This window comes from Ammospiza caudacuta, chromosome 18 (assembly GCF_027887145.1).
Source record: "Ammospiza caudacuta isolate bAmmCau1 chromosome 18, bAmmCau1.pri, whole genome shotgun sequence".
Classification (NCBI taxonomy): Eukaryota; Metazoa; Chordata; class Aves; order Passeriformes; family Passerellidae; genus Ammospiza; species Ammospiza caudacuta.
The window spans coordinates 3856457-3873941 of NC_080610.1; the positions used below are offsets into that span (position 1 = coordinate 3856457).

At 43.8% G+C, this 17485-nt stretch overlaps 1 protein-coding gene across 1 annotated transcript in view; it reads right to left on the reverse strand.

The window, feature by feature from the left end:
* Positions 1 to 17485, reverse strand: part of FBXW8 (F-box and WD repeat domain containing 8) — a 61468-nt gene that overhangs the window by 36636 nt on the left and 7347 nt on the right. The window contains exons 3-4 of the mRNA XM_058816948.1: positions 14421 to 14585; positions 14108 to 14196 (exon numbers count right to left, since the gene is read on the reverse strand). Of these exons, the coding sequence (XP_058672931.1) occupies positions 14108 to 14196; positions 14421 to 14585 (254 nt within the window). The remainder of the gene's footprint in view (positions 1 to 14107; positions 14197 to 14420; positions 14586 to 17485) is intronic.

Sequence of the window (17485 nt, forward strand, 5' to 3'; positions counted from 1 at the left end):
TTCTAACCCAATGAATAGATGCCACAAGGTTTATTTTGCTTTTCTAACCTATCACCTTTACTTACTTCTGCTGCACTGAGGGTACTTTTGTCCAATAGACTTCTGTCTCACAGACACACAGATGCTTCTATTATAAGCTCAGAGTTTAGAAGTTATTCCACACAACCCCACCCCTACATTATAAACCCTTCACCACTCTATCAATGCAGTTTCTCACTTACTTAAGGCACATTCTTACAACTATAGAAACGCAAGTTTATGATTTTTCTGCTTAATGTCTCTGTGTTGTATTTTTACATCAATCCAGCCTTTTTCTAAGGCTGCAGATCAGACCCTTCAGAGTCTGTGGAAGTTTCTGTTTGTCTGATTCCCACAGGGGTGGAGTCACTGTCCTGGATGTGGCACTCAGTGCCATGGTTCAGCTGATGAGGAACTGCTGGGTCACATCACAGGTTGGACTTGATGTTCTCAAAGGTCTTTTCCAACCCAGTTCACTCTGTGATTCTGTGACACACAACTGAGCCACCACAATCAGTATCCACTTTGCAACTAACACACAGGAAGAGCCAGGCTCAGGAGAAAAAAGGAAATCAGGAACAAGCCTAAATTACATCGTGGCAAAACTTCAAACTGGTTCTTTTCAGTCTTTCAAGATTCCTGATTGTGTTCAACCAGAGCATTTATCTATGACCACACCAGCACCCACCCAATCTGCTGCTCTTTATAGGAAGAAATTTCTTTCTATAGAAGAAATTTCTTGATGTCTCATCAACAGATCAATTTACCTACATCTCTGAAGACTAATTAATTAATTGATTAATTCAACTAAGTGTTGTCTTTAGAATTAAGGTTCCTTTTTTGCAGGAGGCTCATTAAAATATCACAAAAACAATAATTTAGCATCAGCTTGTCAATGAGGAAATAAAGAAACAGAACTAAACTTTTCAGATAATATTGAGTATATCTGAATGAAAGAAGGTTGTTACACAGCAAGCATGGATAAACTGCTCTGGGCCATCTATGACCACACAAAAGACTTTTAAAGGGGGAAAAATCACAGAAAAAGTAGAGAAGCTTCTACAACTAGTCAAAGACCACAGTTCTATAATTATTTAAGGCCAGTTTTGACAAAACTGTGATAAGTAACATTGTCAGATGTCTTCCTCTGGCATAGCTGACACTTGGTATTCTTTTGGAAAATCAAAGGTGCTTCCTGTTCTGTCACCTTTGTTGTTACATGCTGACTTTTGGGGGAAAAGTATCATGGAAAAGTGATTCTTACCAGCCTCAGAGGTCTGGTGGTTGGGAATCTGGCTGTGCTTATGAGGAAAAAACCAGTTAATTACAAGAAAAATAAGGAAAGGAAGGTTTAGGGGGCATGAGAGTTGCACTCAGGTTTCCCATTCTCTGGGCAGTGCCATGCCCAGGGCTCCTGGTACTGGGAGCAGATCCCTCCCCACCTCCTGGTGGAAAGGCTCCAATTTACAGAAGGAATTAAAGTGCCCAGGGGGGTGGTGAAATCTGTCAGGCAGAGAGAGATGCACATTAATTGATCAGGAAGAGAGGGAAGCCTGTCCTTGTCACTGCCTCCTCTGCTGTGCCTGACAGGGGAGCACCCAGGGAAATGAGAACAGGGTGGGACACTTCTCCCTTTCTCTTTCTCTGCAAAAAAGGCCCAAACCTCTCTGAATCCTGCTTTCATTTCCAATTTACAGCAGCACAATCTAACAAGAACAGGCCAAGAAAGAAACTTCCCCAAAGCAAAATGTTTCATGATGGATTGGACACGGAGCACAGATCAGATCACAACAAATCTCCTCAGTTTGCAAAACTGCAAAGGGCTCATTTTGCTTCAAAATCTGGATATAAACCACAACAGGACAGGTGATTGCAGGCCCCTTCAACAAGAGGCACACAATGTTTTGGAAGCATTTTAATTCTGAAGTGATTTTTTGTTTCCTTATGTTAGGGTTGGTTGGGGTCGTGTTTTTGAGCTTCTCCTGACTGCCAAGAGCAGCAGATTCCTCCCAAGGGAAGCCAAAATTCTCTTGTCACTGAAAAGTGAGTTCCAGGGGAGACATAAAACACTAGTAGACTGGACAGAACTCAGGGACAGAATATTTGTTTTCATCTCTAAATAAACAAGGAAGAACAGCATCTCCTCCTAGTGTAGCTCTCACACAGTCCAGGCTTGAGATGTAAAAACAAAGACTGAGAGAAGGAAAAAATGGCAGGAGAAGAGGAGAGACCCAGGGCTGGATAATTCTCAGGGTACACTGCACCTGGTTTCCCTACACAGCCTGGAACACAAGGGATCCACCAAAAATAACAATGCATTGACTGCAATCCTGGAATTAGAGAAACAACATCACAGCACCACAGTAAATCCTTAAATTAATTTTATCTCAAAATTCAACCAAGTCAAAATTTAGTTTGAACTGTTCTCTGCTCATGAAGAACCACCTGAACCACCTCTGAGCCAAGCTCAAACTGGAGCAGCATCACCAAACACTTCTGGCCATTGGTTTGAAATCAATTTGATGATGAAATAAATTCTGATGTGGTGTTGCTGGGACCTGTTTGGCAGGGTCTGCACCAGCTCACCCTGCAGCTTTTTTCTCCTCCCTCCTCCACTCCCTGGTGGATCAGCTCATGCTGGAGACTCCCATTCCTGTGCCATGAAGCCACAGCCCCTGCCAGGACCTGCAGGACACCAGAGTTTGTCCCCAGAGAGCTCTGACACTGCCCAGCAATCCCTGAGAGCACCCTGTGCTCCTCCAGGGACACAGACCAGGGAGACTCCAGGAGAACCCTGCAAGAGCCCACCAAAGCTCCCCCCATGGCTGTCCAGAAATCCCAACAGTGCCAGCACAGGAGAAATTCCTCAGGAAGGTTCCCAAGGCTTCCTGTATCCCTCCTCCGCCATTTCTCACCATTCCCATCCTTCCCAGGGCACTCCCACGTAGCAGAGCTGAAGGATTGGGAGAAATGTTCCACAAGACCATGGTGGGATCATGAGTGGAGCTGCAGGGAAGCAGCCTGGGGAAATGGGAGATAGAAACCAGCTCCTCCACTGCCCATTTCCAGTGAGCACTGGGCCTGCACCAGGACTGAACTGGAAAAATTTCAAACACAGATGAATCCAATTCAGAAAGCAAAAAAAAAATAAATTTAATGCTGTTGTAAAGAGCACCATACTTTCAATTTGTAACCACAACAAAAGGCTTTTAAACTATTAAAGCACTGCCTTGCTGTAAAAAAAATAAAAAGGCTGCTTTATTGCAGATAATTGGCAAATCTGCCCTATCAACAGAGCTGGCTGGAGAGAGGAACACACTGCACTATTTCTAGATAATTTCAAGATTTCTATTCATTTCCCACCACAACTTTTACATTTTGCCCTGAAATTTTCATTTGGATCACTCAATGAAATAACCCCAGATGCAAGTCCTGCCCAAGAACAAGCCCAGCACTCCAAACCCTCTCAGTTACTGAATTTTCTACCAAGATGGCAATGAAATGCCCACTTAGCTTCCTGCTGGAGTGAAAAAAAACCCAAATCAACTCAAAATTCCCTTCCTGTTTAATACAGCAATGATCCCATCCTGGTTGCTCTGACACCAAGAGCCTTCAGCTGCTTTCCCTGATGGGTGCCATGAGCTGATGAGTGCAGTGCAGTAAATCCTCCAACACCTGACACCACTGAGCAAACCCAACAATCCAAACCCTAAAACAACCCACATTACAGACCACACCTGCTTCATTTCATTTAGAAAAGTTGTCCAAAGTCTTGCTCTCCTGAGCACAACAGGGACCAACAAGAAGCCTGTTGCTCACAAGGCCAATTTCCCCCTCTCCTGATACCTTCCACCACACCACACCTGGCTCCCAGCTCTTTCTACTCACACGTTTTTCCTTCTCAGATGTTCAACAGAGCCTCTCCACACAAATAACTCAGCTTCTTTGATGGACTCACATTCCACTTTGCCCTTTGGAATATTTCAGTATAGACACATGAGAAGCAGCAGCAGAGAATGGACAAGCTGTATTTTTCTAAATATACTTCTCAACAAGCCCATTCTGTAATTCTGGCCAGATATGGATCTAGCTGTAAAAATTAGCCTGGATATTCAGGAATGATGCATCAAAACCTTGCTGAAATGGAGCAACAATAGGTAGAATGCATATGGCATAGAAAAACTGTGAGAAATTAAATTAATGTACAATAAAAATAACTATTCACTAACCAAAAGCATTGTGACTGCTTTTTAGTGGCAGTAATGAGAGGGACATTTTGCTGTGCTCTCCCACATGAGTGAAAGCAGAAGGAGCTGGGGTTAAAAGCTGCTGCTGCCCCACGATGAATGTCTGGGAAGCAGGTGGTGGAGTGCAGAGCACATGTGGGAGGAAGCAGAGCTGGAGGCTGGCACAGCTCTAATGAAGTGGTGCTGAAGAGGCAGACGATTTCATAAGGAGAAAAACATCAGGAAACTGGTCAAAACACAGAATCTCATCTGAAAAAGCTCCACTGTGCTGGATAGCAATAGCCAGAACAAATTTGGGGAAGAGGAGGAGGGGGAGGCTGATCCCTCTCCAGAGCCCCAGATGTCTTTATGGTTGCCTAATGACAATTATACCCAACCAATTAAGACACTGCTATCACAGTTGCATTGTTAGTAAGGCTTTGGCCCTGAGTGTTGATGGCTGTCTAATTAGTGTTTGTGCAAAGTACAACTGCAACTAATATATAAACTGACAAATACACAAAAGAAAAACTGTTAACAGGAACATTTTCCAAACATTCGAGACTCCGCTCATTCAGTCCATGGCAGCAGCAAAGACAAACTGCTTTCCTTCATGGCTGGGGGACTGCTGGCACTGCAGAATTTCACTTCAAACCACAGGGTCAACAGGGCCCTTGCTGGGTTTCTGTTCAGACAGAATGCTGGTGCCACTCACTTTTGGTGCTGCCTCGAGCACACCCCTCCAGGGCAAGGCTCGCTGCACTAAATTGGGCTGGTCACCAAAGACTTCTGATAAAACCCACCAGAAACCAGTTTACATTTTCCATATTTTCTCTAAAGAGTCTGTAGCAAGGAAAAGGAAGGAGAAAGAACCCCCTTTGTTTCACAGTCAGGTCTGATTTCCAGAAGGCAAAGTCTGTTCGGTTTCCAGATACCTGCAGTGATCAACAAACCAAAAAAAAAACCCAACAACTTTGTTTCAGGCAGTCAGGGACCATCTGTTAATACTCAAAAGATCTTATTATGAAGTCCTTACAATGTCAGTGCATTTTATTGAAGTCAGTAGGAATTTTGCTGCAGTAACAGTCTCTGTTTAAGCAGATGCCTGTTGATAAGCAAGTAAAATAATGAGTATTTTGCATTGTCTTGCTCCAACAAGCACCTCAGAGCTTTCATCCTTATTCCACCACAAGCAACTCTCCAGTCCTTCCTGTGTTTAATTAAGGTATCAGCCAGTGTCCCCCTCAGCAGGCTCAGGAATAAGGCCCAATTAAAGATGCAAACCCAAGCCCAAACACCTTCAAATTGGTTCAGATTGACCCTGAGCTCCATCTTCTCTGCCAGCTCAAGTGAGACAGTGACAACTCAATGTCCAATTTCAAAACACCTCCCCTTCAGAACCATGGCATGTTGGGAGGTACCTCAATCACAACTAAAAACACTGGAATTCAAGGGATTCTAGCACCTTCTTTGTATTCCTCTGAAGTGAGGGATGAGTGAGGGACACTCAGAAACATCTACCACAGGATGAGGAGCCTCAAAGACTGAAAAAGGTAAAAGTTTCCCATTCTCACTCTCAGGTATTTGGATTTTGCCAACTCTAACCAACAGGTAGCTTGACTGAAGGATTCCTTAAGGAAAGGATTCTGGAAAAACTAACAGTAGCAGAAAAGAGCTACTTGACATGGCAGAAAGGAATATAAATAGAACACAATGGCCAAAAATAAAACACAAATGGAACAGGGAAGAGAAAATTTTCTATTACATAGCAGAAAGCTACACCATAAAGCACAAGGAAAAACAGATGGGGGTAAACCAAAACCAGAGTCTGAAACAATCCTAATGCTGGTAGAAGAATGCAGAGTAGAAAATTAATCGCCCTGATTTCATCCAAATGTACTTTTGGGCTGCTTGATATATGAGTGCAGCCATGAAAAATGTGACTAATGTGTCCCAAAATGGGTCTGGAAGCACTTTCAGATTTAGCATGTAGGAAATCCATTCTGAGCATCCTTGTGATCAGTTCCCAAACTCTTCTGCTGGGAACCCAACTTTCCAATTTACCAACCCACGCCCATCTGTGGAACCCTCACAAATATGGAGCTGCAGAGAGCTTCTACCTTATTTTTTAGGGCTTTATTTAGGAAATTATCCCTCAAGAAAGTGGGTTAAACTGCTGCAGTGTGTAGTTCTGCAGCTTAGCACAGTTATCTGTAACAAAATTAACATTTCACCATCCTCACTGCTTCTGCCTCACCTTCTATATTAAGTGCATGCAAATGTCATACCAAGGGAACAGAAACAAGCCAAAGGGTTGTACTGTAAGGAAAACATTTTAATGAACATTTATAAAAGCAGCAATTAGAAAAAGCCACACTGTTTCTAATAATTTGATTTTTAGGGCAAAAAAACTCCCATCCCCTAGCTCAAGGTTCCAGTGGCTTGCATCAGCCCAGGCCCATTAATTAAAGCAGCTCCTCTACCAAGGAAACAAATTACTGTGGGTACAGGAGAAAAAAAAATTATCTTTTCCATAAGAATTCAGGAGGCATTATGATGCAATCTGGGAAGGTACTGCTCCATCAGCCCTATATGTCACAAAGGACAAAGAACAGATAAAAACAGTGGCTCCAGTTGCAGACAGAGGTGAGAAGACACCACTGGAGCATGCTGGAAATTGATCTGTTTGCTCTGGAAGGAACACAAACTGCAACAGGCTGCAAGCAGCAGAGAGGAGGGGCAGCACCTGAGCTCCAGGCACTGATAGTGACAGCCCAAAGAGTAAAAATGGAATCTTCAAGAAGTTTAGTAGAAAGAAGGATGGGTTTGTCTGGCCCTACTGGAAAACCAGGACTTACAAGCTCAAAATTATTGCTTGTGCCCGCAAAACCCAGAGGCAAACCAAGAGCTCCAGGCAGGTTGCAAAAGCAGCTTCCAGAGAGTCAGATCAGGCTTCATAAATGAAAAAAAAACCAAATCAACTCAAAACTCCCTCCCTGTTTAATACAACAATGATCCCATCCTGTTTGCTCTGACACCAAGAGCCTTCAGCTGCTTTCCCCGATGGGTGCCATGAGCTGATGAGTGCAGGGCAGGTAAATCCTCAACACCTGACACCACTGAGCACACCCAACAACCCAACCCCACTCTGGGTTTCACCTGAAAGGTTTTTTTCAGGAGCTGGCAGAAAAGGCAGCCTGGCTGTCACTAACACCACCTTACCTAAGCCCCTGCTCATCTGTCACCCTCTGAACTCATGATGTCATTGCCCTGCTCAGGGTGGAAAGAGGAGCCCTAACACTGCCCCTTAACAATGAGTGAAGAGAGCACAAAAGGTCTGGGGAAGGTTGAAGGAAAAAGCAATTATTTTCACCTTCTGCTTTGTTTGACATCTTGGCTCGCAGTCACTGGGAGGGGAGGGAGAAACTATGAAAGTTGTGGCATCCTGGAAGTGAAATTTAGGCAATTAAACAAGGCAGGGGTTTATCCAGGCTGTTGGAAGTCTTCAGTTTGTTAACTTTGATTCATTTTCATTACTAATTAATATTTTGGTTTCCTCAGGTCTGCACACTGAATTAAGATGCAAGAGCTAATAATAAATACCTTGAGAATAACCCACAAGCCCTATAGCAAAAAATCCAAATTAGATGAGAGTTGACATGAAGTTTTTAAAAGTGCGGGAAAGCTTTTTCAAGCCTTTCGGGCTAGTTTCACACATCATTATGAAACTAAAGAGAGTGGCAAGCCCAGCTTCTAAAAAGTCATTTGCAGGTCACCTTTGAGCAGGAGCAAAGTGGAGTGGAAGGTGATGGAAGAGAACAAAGGAACTCACCATAAAGAAGCAGCTACTTGTGTGCAGATGTTGCTCAAAATGAGTTAAACTGAAAGGCCCAAATTGTTTGTGAGTGCTCCCAGAATGAAGAACTGTATAAAATCATGTCAGCATGAGAAATAAATGTCCAGATTCCCCTAAGAAACCACACAGGATATTTAGGAAGCTTTTCCTTAGCTTCTCATTGCCTTTATCAAGCATCACCTGGGGAAGCACCACCTGTGCCAGGTGTGCCCCACCCTGAAAAGGGAGAAATGTGAATCTGTTGGTTTATCAAGGCAATCAGCAGAGGAATATCACCAGTCCTAACTCCTCAAATCTCAAGGAAAGCTGGCAGTACTTAGGGGGGAAGGAGGAAAACATCTGAAATTAAAATTTCAAGAGCAGCCAGGGCTGATTTCCCAGTCTGTAAGAGGTGCAGGGACTCCTCACAGCATCTGCTAAATCAGTTTGTGGCCAAGCTCTTCACTACCAGGCCACCACTCAGTCATGCAAAACTGAAGAAAAAGAAGATGATAGTTTACAGTTCTGGGTCTTGGGAAGGGTGCTCTGACTCTGGTCTGACTCTTTTGTTTTATTTGCAGAGCCATCACCAGGAGAAGTGAAGCCACAGTGCCTTTTCTGTAAGCATTAAAACATTAACAGATACCCCTCAAAGCCCAGCTGGTGTGGTTTCAGGGGTGAGCTGTGAGGTGAGATGGGCACCAGCAGCACAAGGCAAGCTCACCCCAGGGCTCAAGAACAGCCACAGGTGAGTATTTCAGAGCCAGTCAGGAGCAACAGGCACAGGACATGCCATGGCATCCTCTGGAATGGCAAGGCCAAACAAGGACCAGATGCATGTTCTGAGATCACATTGTCCAGGAGGACCCAACCTCTGAGAAAAAGGTAGCAAAAGAAAAAAAGGTAGCAAAAAAGTAGCAATTTTACTGCCTGAACAAGCATTTGCTTTAAAAAGCCCCATATAAATCAAGATTTTAGTAAGAGAAAGTGAAGCAATGCAGGCATTCTGCACAGTAAGTGACAGCATCAGGCTCAGGGAGCCTCATCACCAGCAGGAGTTTCTAAAAGCCAAGCAAGCAGCTATATAATTGCTTTAAGTAAGCTCTGACTTCGGGCTGAAACTCCATTTGAATGGGGGATGAGGGGGAGAACATCATCCCTTTAGAGAAGATCCTTCGAGACGTGTAACTGTAGAAAGGCTGGCGAATCCAGCATTGATTGGGAGTGAGGTAACCACAAACACCGCTGGCTCAAATGAAAAGGGACTCAGGGGCTGACCCAGAAAACAAGCCTGGTAACCACCGGGATGAAATTTTAATGACAAACACAAGAAGCTCTGCGTGCAGGCCAGATTGAATTATCTGATGGCAGGCAGCACAAAGGGGAGCTGCTCGCTGCCACCTCGGCTCCCAGCTCAGGTTGCACTCAATCAATCCCTGAAATTCTGCCATCTCCTGGCCTCAGCCTGGCCAGCAGCGTGGGGACAAGGGAGAGTGCATGGAATAGGAGCGTTTCTCTGGGTATTTCTGTGCCTTTGCTTCCTTCACAGGTTAATAAAGAGCTGCTCCTGAACCACCTCAAACTGTGCCTCTATAAATCACAGCTGCTGGTTTAAGTCACTCTGCCCAAAACCTGTATCAATTCCCTTTCAGAAAGGTTAAAAAGCTCTACAGCAACTAAAATAAAAATGATTCTACTTTGCAGCAGTTTGAAGCAGGACAGTGAAGATGACAAGATCATGCCCAGCACATTTTGTTCCTGAGGGCTCTCACCTTCTCAGGAAGAAAAATCCTAAGGAAAGGATTTTTCATAAAAGATGTCTGTGACGAACTACCTGTTGTTGATGGTTGGGAATCCCCCTTTTGTCAGTGACACCCTGCTGCTTCCTGGAGGATGCCACCTGGATGGTGAAGAGGGGACATCGGAGCTGGCATGCAAATAAAGAAACCCCTCACCAAACCTAGCCAAAAACCCCTAAAAAATATGAGCCAACATGGAATTGGCATATCAAAGTGATGTCTAGACGTGAGGAACAGAATCCAGAGTCTCCAAAGACCCTTTTTACACCTCACCCTAACCTAAAAAGATGTTGGCTGGACAGAGGACCTCGAATGTGGAACTGAAAAACTGGGAACCTCCTGATGCTCTCATGGGGATGGAAGCTCCAGCTCTGCCCACAGACCAGTGGACAAAGCTGCACTTTTCCTCCTCCTCTGTGCCATTCCTGGAGCAGCAGCAGCAGTATGAGTGCAAGCCCTCGGTTCTTCCCACCCGCGCTGATTTTAAATAAAGGCATTAAAAAGGAGAAAGATCTGCTGCCCTGTTTATTTCACTGCCCTGTCAGCCTGACCTCAGTGCCAGGCAAAGTTCTGGCACAGAACATCAGCAGGGCCAAGTGCAGGGTCCTACCTTGGGCCATCACCACCCCAGGGAATGCTGGAGGCTGCACAGGGTGGACAAAGCCCTGGAGGTGCTGGTGACAGCAGCTGGGCACCAGCCCAGCCCAGGTGTGCCCAGGTGTGCAAGGGGCCAAGGGCACCTGGGCTGTCCCAGGGCAAAGCACTGGGCACTCCTGGGGCACCTCCAATCCTCTGCCCAGTTCTGGGCCCCTCAGGACAAAAAGGACCTGGAGGGGCTGGAGCGTGCCCAGGGAATGGGCTGGAGCACCAGGAGTGGAATTATGATCCAAAAACCTGCTACAAACTGAGCAGCCTGAGCAGAAATAGAACATATTTGGAATAGAAAACATTCAGAATAGAAAATCCTTGGGAAATGCCCCACAATTCTGGATTAGCAGCACCAGGCCCTGCAAACTCACACATTCAGACACACAGGCCCCTCTGTAATCACTGATTATTCCCATGCAAAGCTGAGCACAGTGTTTGTGAAACAGGAGAGAGAATCATTAAATGCAACAGATAATTGATATTTATACTGAGAGGAGAATTGACTTTGTAAACCTCAGCTATTAAATTACTTCTTCAGCACTGAAAGAACACAACAGTTTGTTATTGATCACCAGATTCATTACACTTTTATGACAAATTTGAAAGCACAATGCCATTAAGTTCAATTTTATAAGCTGGGAGAGACAGGGGAGGGTTAGGGTTGGATTTAAAAAATAAAAACACAGCAAACAACAAAACCCCAACAAATTCCTCAATATCCTAAATACTTACCAAATGCACATAAAGTATTTCTATGCACAATTTGCTGATGCCCTCTGAAGTTTTAGTTATAAACTGAAGTCTTCCTTGTTTGATATTTACCATTTACCAATTTAAGAGACCAAGCAGAGTGAAGGACAAGCAGTAAACAGCAAAGGACATAACATAACTTTTGTGTTCTAATGCTCTAAACTCTTCATTTACTAACTAGGTAAATTCAAACAGCTGAATTTTAATTTCTTCACGTTGTTTTATCAAACACATGCTGACAGCTTCATAAAGAGATAATTCAATTTTCAGAGAAATTACTGGAAAGTCATTTAAGTGGACATCTTTTTTCCTAAAGGATACACACATGCAGAGTTCCCTCAGCGGTCTCTTACCTGCTCACCTGTTTTCAGGTATCTGAATTATTTAATTGTATCACACCCCTGATGTAAATTCACCAAGAGAATCAGGAGATACTGGAGGAACTGGAGAAGCAACATGAAAAGAGTGTATGCAACTGTCAGGACCCAACTTCTCTGATACACCAAGCCAAAATATGGACTATTTGATTTAATATGCAGGATTCATAACCTTTGTTTATTAATACTTCAGAAATGTAATTTAATCTGCGTAACTATTTACTGCACGTTTGGATATAAATACAAAGAAGAAAATGAAAGAAAAGAAGAGCTGGAGGTTTTGGCAGCAGCATGAAGACAACTGGGTTTGCTGTCTGATAGTTTAGAGTCCTGCTCTCAGCTGTCCAAGAGCATTCAAAAGGATTTCCATGAATTAGAGTTTTCCAGGCATCTTTCTTATAACTAGTCTGTTAATTTTGAAGTATTTTAGAAGCAGTTTCCTCAGTCCCACACCATTAACATGAAGTGCTACCATTACACATTTAACTCTGGTATGTCAAGGACAATGTAATAATTTTATTTATATCATAATTTTTATTTACTCATGTAATTTCTGGAGGGTTACTAATTACTGAACCTGTGAAATTCAAATAGAACACAGGAAAGCCTCACACTTCCTGGGAGAATCACTGTAACCTCTTCTAAAAATTTGTGAGACTCTTAAAATTGTATTTAAGAGTATAAACCACATGAGTAGATAACATTAAACCAAGGTCCAGAAAACTTCTATATTAGGAAAAGAGAAGTTTGAGTTTATCTATTCTGAGTGGGTTATTTTCCCCCCAGGTTGTCTTTTAAGTAAGAATGGAGAAAAGTAACAGTCCTTCTAAAGTTATTTTTGTGCTGTGACAAGATATCTTTGTGATTAAGAGATTTTTAGGAAAAAACATTAAAAAGGGGTTTTTTTCAGTAGATGTATAAAATGTTTAATACATTCTGGGTCCTTCCACAGCAAAACAATAGATGCAGTTCATCAAAAAGCACCTGAGTTTTTACAGGGACTACTTGTACATGAGATAACTTTTGAATAGTTCCATAAAAAATTGAACTGCTGAGGTAAATTGTAGATAAACATCCTCATCAGTCACTAAAGGACAGCCTGTCTCAGGAACTGCAGCTGAATCCATTCTTAACAGAATTAAGTTAATTAAGCAACAAACAGGTGCTGCTTTTGAATTTATTAAAGGAAGCACCTGAGATTTCAGATGGTGAAGGTGGAGTGAGCCCTACACAGACTGGTAAAGATGGAGTGGGCATTACACAGCTTAGTAGAGGTGGAGGGAGTATTACACAGCCTGGTAAGGATGGAGCAAGATTTACACACTCTGTTAAAGGTGGAGTGAGCATTAGACACTCTGGTGAAGATAAAATAAGCATTACACACTCTGTAGAAGGTGGAGTGGGCATTACACAGCCTGGTAAAGGTAGAGGGGGAATTACACACACTATGAAAGATGGAGTGGGCATTAAACACTCCGGTAAACGTGGAGTGAATATTACACACTTCAAAAAGGTGGAGTGGGAATTGCACACTGGTAAGGATGGAGTAGGCACTACACACTGTTGCAGTTGCAATGGACATTACACATTCTATAACACATGGAGTGAACATTACACACTATAAAAGGTGGAGTGGGCATTACACACTCTATTAGATGGAGTGGGCACTGCTGACCGTAGCAGGTGCAGTGGGCATTACACACTCTATAGAAGATGGAGCAACCTTTACACACTCTGTAGAGGATGGAGGGGGCCTTACACACTACAGAAGATGGAGCAAGCTTTACACATTCTATGGAGGATGGAAGGAGCATTACACACTCTATAGAAGGTGGACTGGACATCACATACTCCATAGATGTTGGAGTGGGCATTGCACAGTCTATAAAAGGTGAAGTGGCACTACACACCCTACCAAAGATGGAGTGGACATTACACACTCTAGAGAGGATGGAGGAAGCATTACACACTCTGTAGAAGGTGGAGTGGGCATTACACACTCTATGGAAGGTGCAGTGGGCAGTGCACACTCTATGGAAGATGGAGTGGGCATTACACACCCTATAGAAGATGGAGTGGGCATTACACACTCTATAGGAGGTGGAGTGGGCATTACACACTCTATGGAAGGTGCAGTGGGCAGTGCACACTCTATGGAAGGTGCAGTGGGCAGTGCAGACCCTGCTGCAGCTGCAGTGAGCAATGCAGACTCTTTGGAAGGTGCAGTGGGCATTACACAGTCTATGGAAGGTGCAGTGGGCATTACACAGTCTATGGAAGGTGCAGTGGGCAGTGCACACTCTGTGGAAGGTGCAGTGGGCAGTGCAGACCCTGCTGCAGTGGGCATTACCCACTCTGTGGAAGGTGCAGTGGGCAGTGCACACTCTGTGGAAGGTGCAGTGGGCAGTGCCAGCCCCGTGCAGCCACAGAGGGCAGTGCCAGCCCCGTGCTCACCCTGCCATCACCACGCCGTCGCAGCAGTGGACGTCGCACAGGACGCGGCCGGGCTCGTAGTGCAGCTGGCTCACGGCACCCACACGGTTCTGCAGAGAGACACAGGGCTGGTGATCCCATTCCTTTATCCAGCAAAACCTGCTGCTGGCAAACTCCCAGCTTTGCTACTGCTACCCCAAAACCCCCCAGCAGCTTTCAGCTGGGAAAGAGGAGCTGCAGAACACAACACTAACCCTCGTCTCCCACTTGCTCTAAGCAGGTTCCCATTTTTCCCCATTCCAATTTTTCCCCAATTCCTTAATTTCCCTCTCACCTTCCAGTTGGTTTTCAGCATGTGCTCTCTGGCTCTGCAGTTTTTGAGGGCAAGCTTCCAGCAGGAATGGTCAGAGATGCTCATGTCCAACAGGTATCCCTCCTCCTGGCACAGCCGGTACCACAACACTTCGTCTTCTGCAAGGATTTTCCATGTCCTGCTGACCTAGAAATCGATGTTTATATATGGATCTCTCATAAATGGATAAGGAAAAATGAGATTTTATATTTCAGATACTATTTAATATTTCATATTAAGATATAAATTAATACAGGTCTGTATTAAGATAAAAGTCTTACTTTAACAAATATATTTGTTCAGTCTTTATACACCTGAGTGTATAAAAACCCCAGACTTTTAACAAAAGGCTTGTTTTCTGTGGTTTCTTCAGGAAATAAATGAGTTTATACTCCACTGAAACTCCACATAACATAGACACCAGTTTAGTGGCCACACTGTCAACCTGAAATATCAGTGACTGGAAAATTTTGACAGGAAAAGCAGCAAGAAAACAATTAAGAGAGAATTGTGAGCTTAGAGCAAAAATATGAATATATTTTTATATTTGTAGCTAAGAAACCCTCTCAGATCACAGCACCATACCTCTGAAGTCTCACTGACAATGCCTGATTAGGGGTATGACATTAGTGATTTATAACCTATTGTATTACAGTATGCATAAATATGAATGAATTATTAAGTTTTTCAAGCAGCCTCAAGTTGCTGCCCATTCCAGAGAGAACAGCTTCATCACAATCAATTGTGGGCTCAGAATTAAAGATTCAAGAGGTAAGAGCCAACTTAAGTAGCTTTTTTTTTTTTCCTCTGTAATTCTTAATTTAAAAAAACAGATGTAACCAATGAAAGCCACGACTGGTGAAAGCAGCAATCAATTGTGCTCTGGTTCTAAAAAGATTAAAAGAACCTTCTGAGACTGACATCATTTTTAGTAAGTTACAATTAAGCATCTAATGTTCATTTCAGTCCCCAGATTATGCCAAGAATCCAAGCCTCCCATGGACACAAACTCCCCCAGGACCATCTCTTTATATTTATTTGCCATTTTTTCCATAGTGACACACACACAGAAAATGTTTAATATGATGAAAGAAGGGGCGATCTGAGTAACCTGCAAGTGTTTTCAAGGTTTGAGACTTACAGAGAAAAGCAGTGCTCAAATAGGAATATCCAAAGGCAGCAAAATGAACATTCTGGATCACCCAGAGCCCTCAGAGCAAAGTGGCAGAGGGAGACAATCCCCCTCCATCCTCTAACAAAGGAAACAACCTGCACAGGGCAAGAATAATGCCCTGAAATGACAGAACCAGCACTGAGGCTGCTCCAGCAACACACAGCACCCTGGAACCAAAGTGCTGAGCGCTCCTGTCCCTGGAGGGACACACTCAGCAACTTCAAAAGCACCAAACAGAGGCAATCCCAAATCCAAACCACTAGGAATTTGCTCTCAATTTGATTTAAAAGTAGGATAAATATCTGTGTTATTGCTCCAAGAATACAAAAAAAAAAAAAAAAAAAACCAAAACCCCAAAGCAGCTTTCTGCTGACACACCAAAAGAGCAGCTGTGGTGCAGGAGTGGAGCTCCCCAGGCAGAACCTCTGCCCCCTCCCCAAACAGCAGCAACATTTTCCTGACAGGGACAGGCTGAGCACACGCACAGGGAAGCACAGCCAAACCTGGCCAGCTCTTGCCTTGCTTTCCAAAAGAAAAATCAAAAATAAACACACACCTTTCAGCCTGCCAAAACAGACAATATTGCACAGACCTTTCAAGTTTCAAGGTCTTAAAAGCATTTTATAAAGACAGTAAAACAAAAGAAAGGGGGGGGAGCTACATAAAATTTTGACTGCCTTTTCAACTTTCAGGGGGAATAAAGATCCTATCCTATCCTGATTTTTTTCAATCAAATTACAGTGAACCCTGCTGCTTTACAAGCCTGAATTTCCAAAGGGTCCCTAACCCAGCCTTTCCTTACAGCCCCAAACTCACATGCCAATCCCTTGTAAAACCCCACTGAGCGAGGCTCAGCTGCACGAAATCACTAATAAAGAGTCTCAAGCATTTCACTTTACAGCACCACTGTGAGCTGCAGCATTAAAACCAGCCATTGGCTTCAAGTCAGCTTTATTAGATCTGCTTGACTTGGAGTTTCAGGTGAGGCCCCAAAAGCCAGGGCATTATGGCTTTATTTACATGCACCCAAAAGCTGGGTGCTGGAGAGGAGCTGAGATGTGCAAAGCTCTTGTTAAAACTGTTTCCAAATCTAAACTGCACAGAAACTGCAGCAAGGATCAATGACAACATCTTACAGACTTGTTTATAGATTTGGAGTCCTGAATTTAATTTTGTCTTCAGTGTTCCTATTATCTTTTTACAACTGTTCTAAGCAAAGAAAGTTTGGGTTCCCCTGAGCTCCACAGAGGGACAGTTTTATATTTTATAGTTCAGCAAGTAATAATGTTCTGAAGGACTTCAAAAGCTTTTGCTGACACAGGCTTTGCTATTTGGTTTTGCCTCTGGGGGATATTTTTCCCCCTAAAAAACCCCACCTCTTCCATCAAATCCAAAATTTCTTCTAATCCCATCTAAATCAACTGGCTCAAATCCTAATGAAGGTTTATTCATCCCTCTGCATCTGATAATGGTTTTTATTTCACTAGGTTTATTTTCTTCCCCAGACACACAAAGGCAGAGTCAAGGCTCATTTGCTGGGACCAGGGGCCTCAATTAGAACTCGCTGGACTTTGAGCTCAGTACAAAAAACAGTGCCAAGTGTTTAATCCAAAGCCATTCTGATGGAAGCTGCTCATCTTTTCTGCTCACAGCCCTGAGCACAAAATGGTTTGGCCTGGAAGGGACCTTGAAGACCACCCAGTGCCACCCCTGCCATGGCAGGGACACCTCCCACTGTCCCAGGCTGCTCCAAGCCCTGTCCAACCTGGCCTGGAACATTTCCAGGGATCCAGAGGCAGCCACAGCTGCTCTGGGAGCTCCATCCAAGCCTCTCCCCACCCTCACAGGGAACAATTCCCAATATCCCATCCAT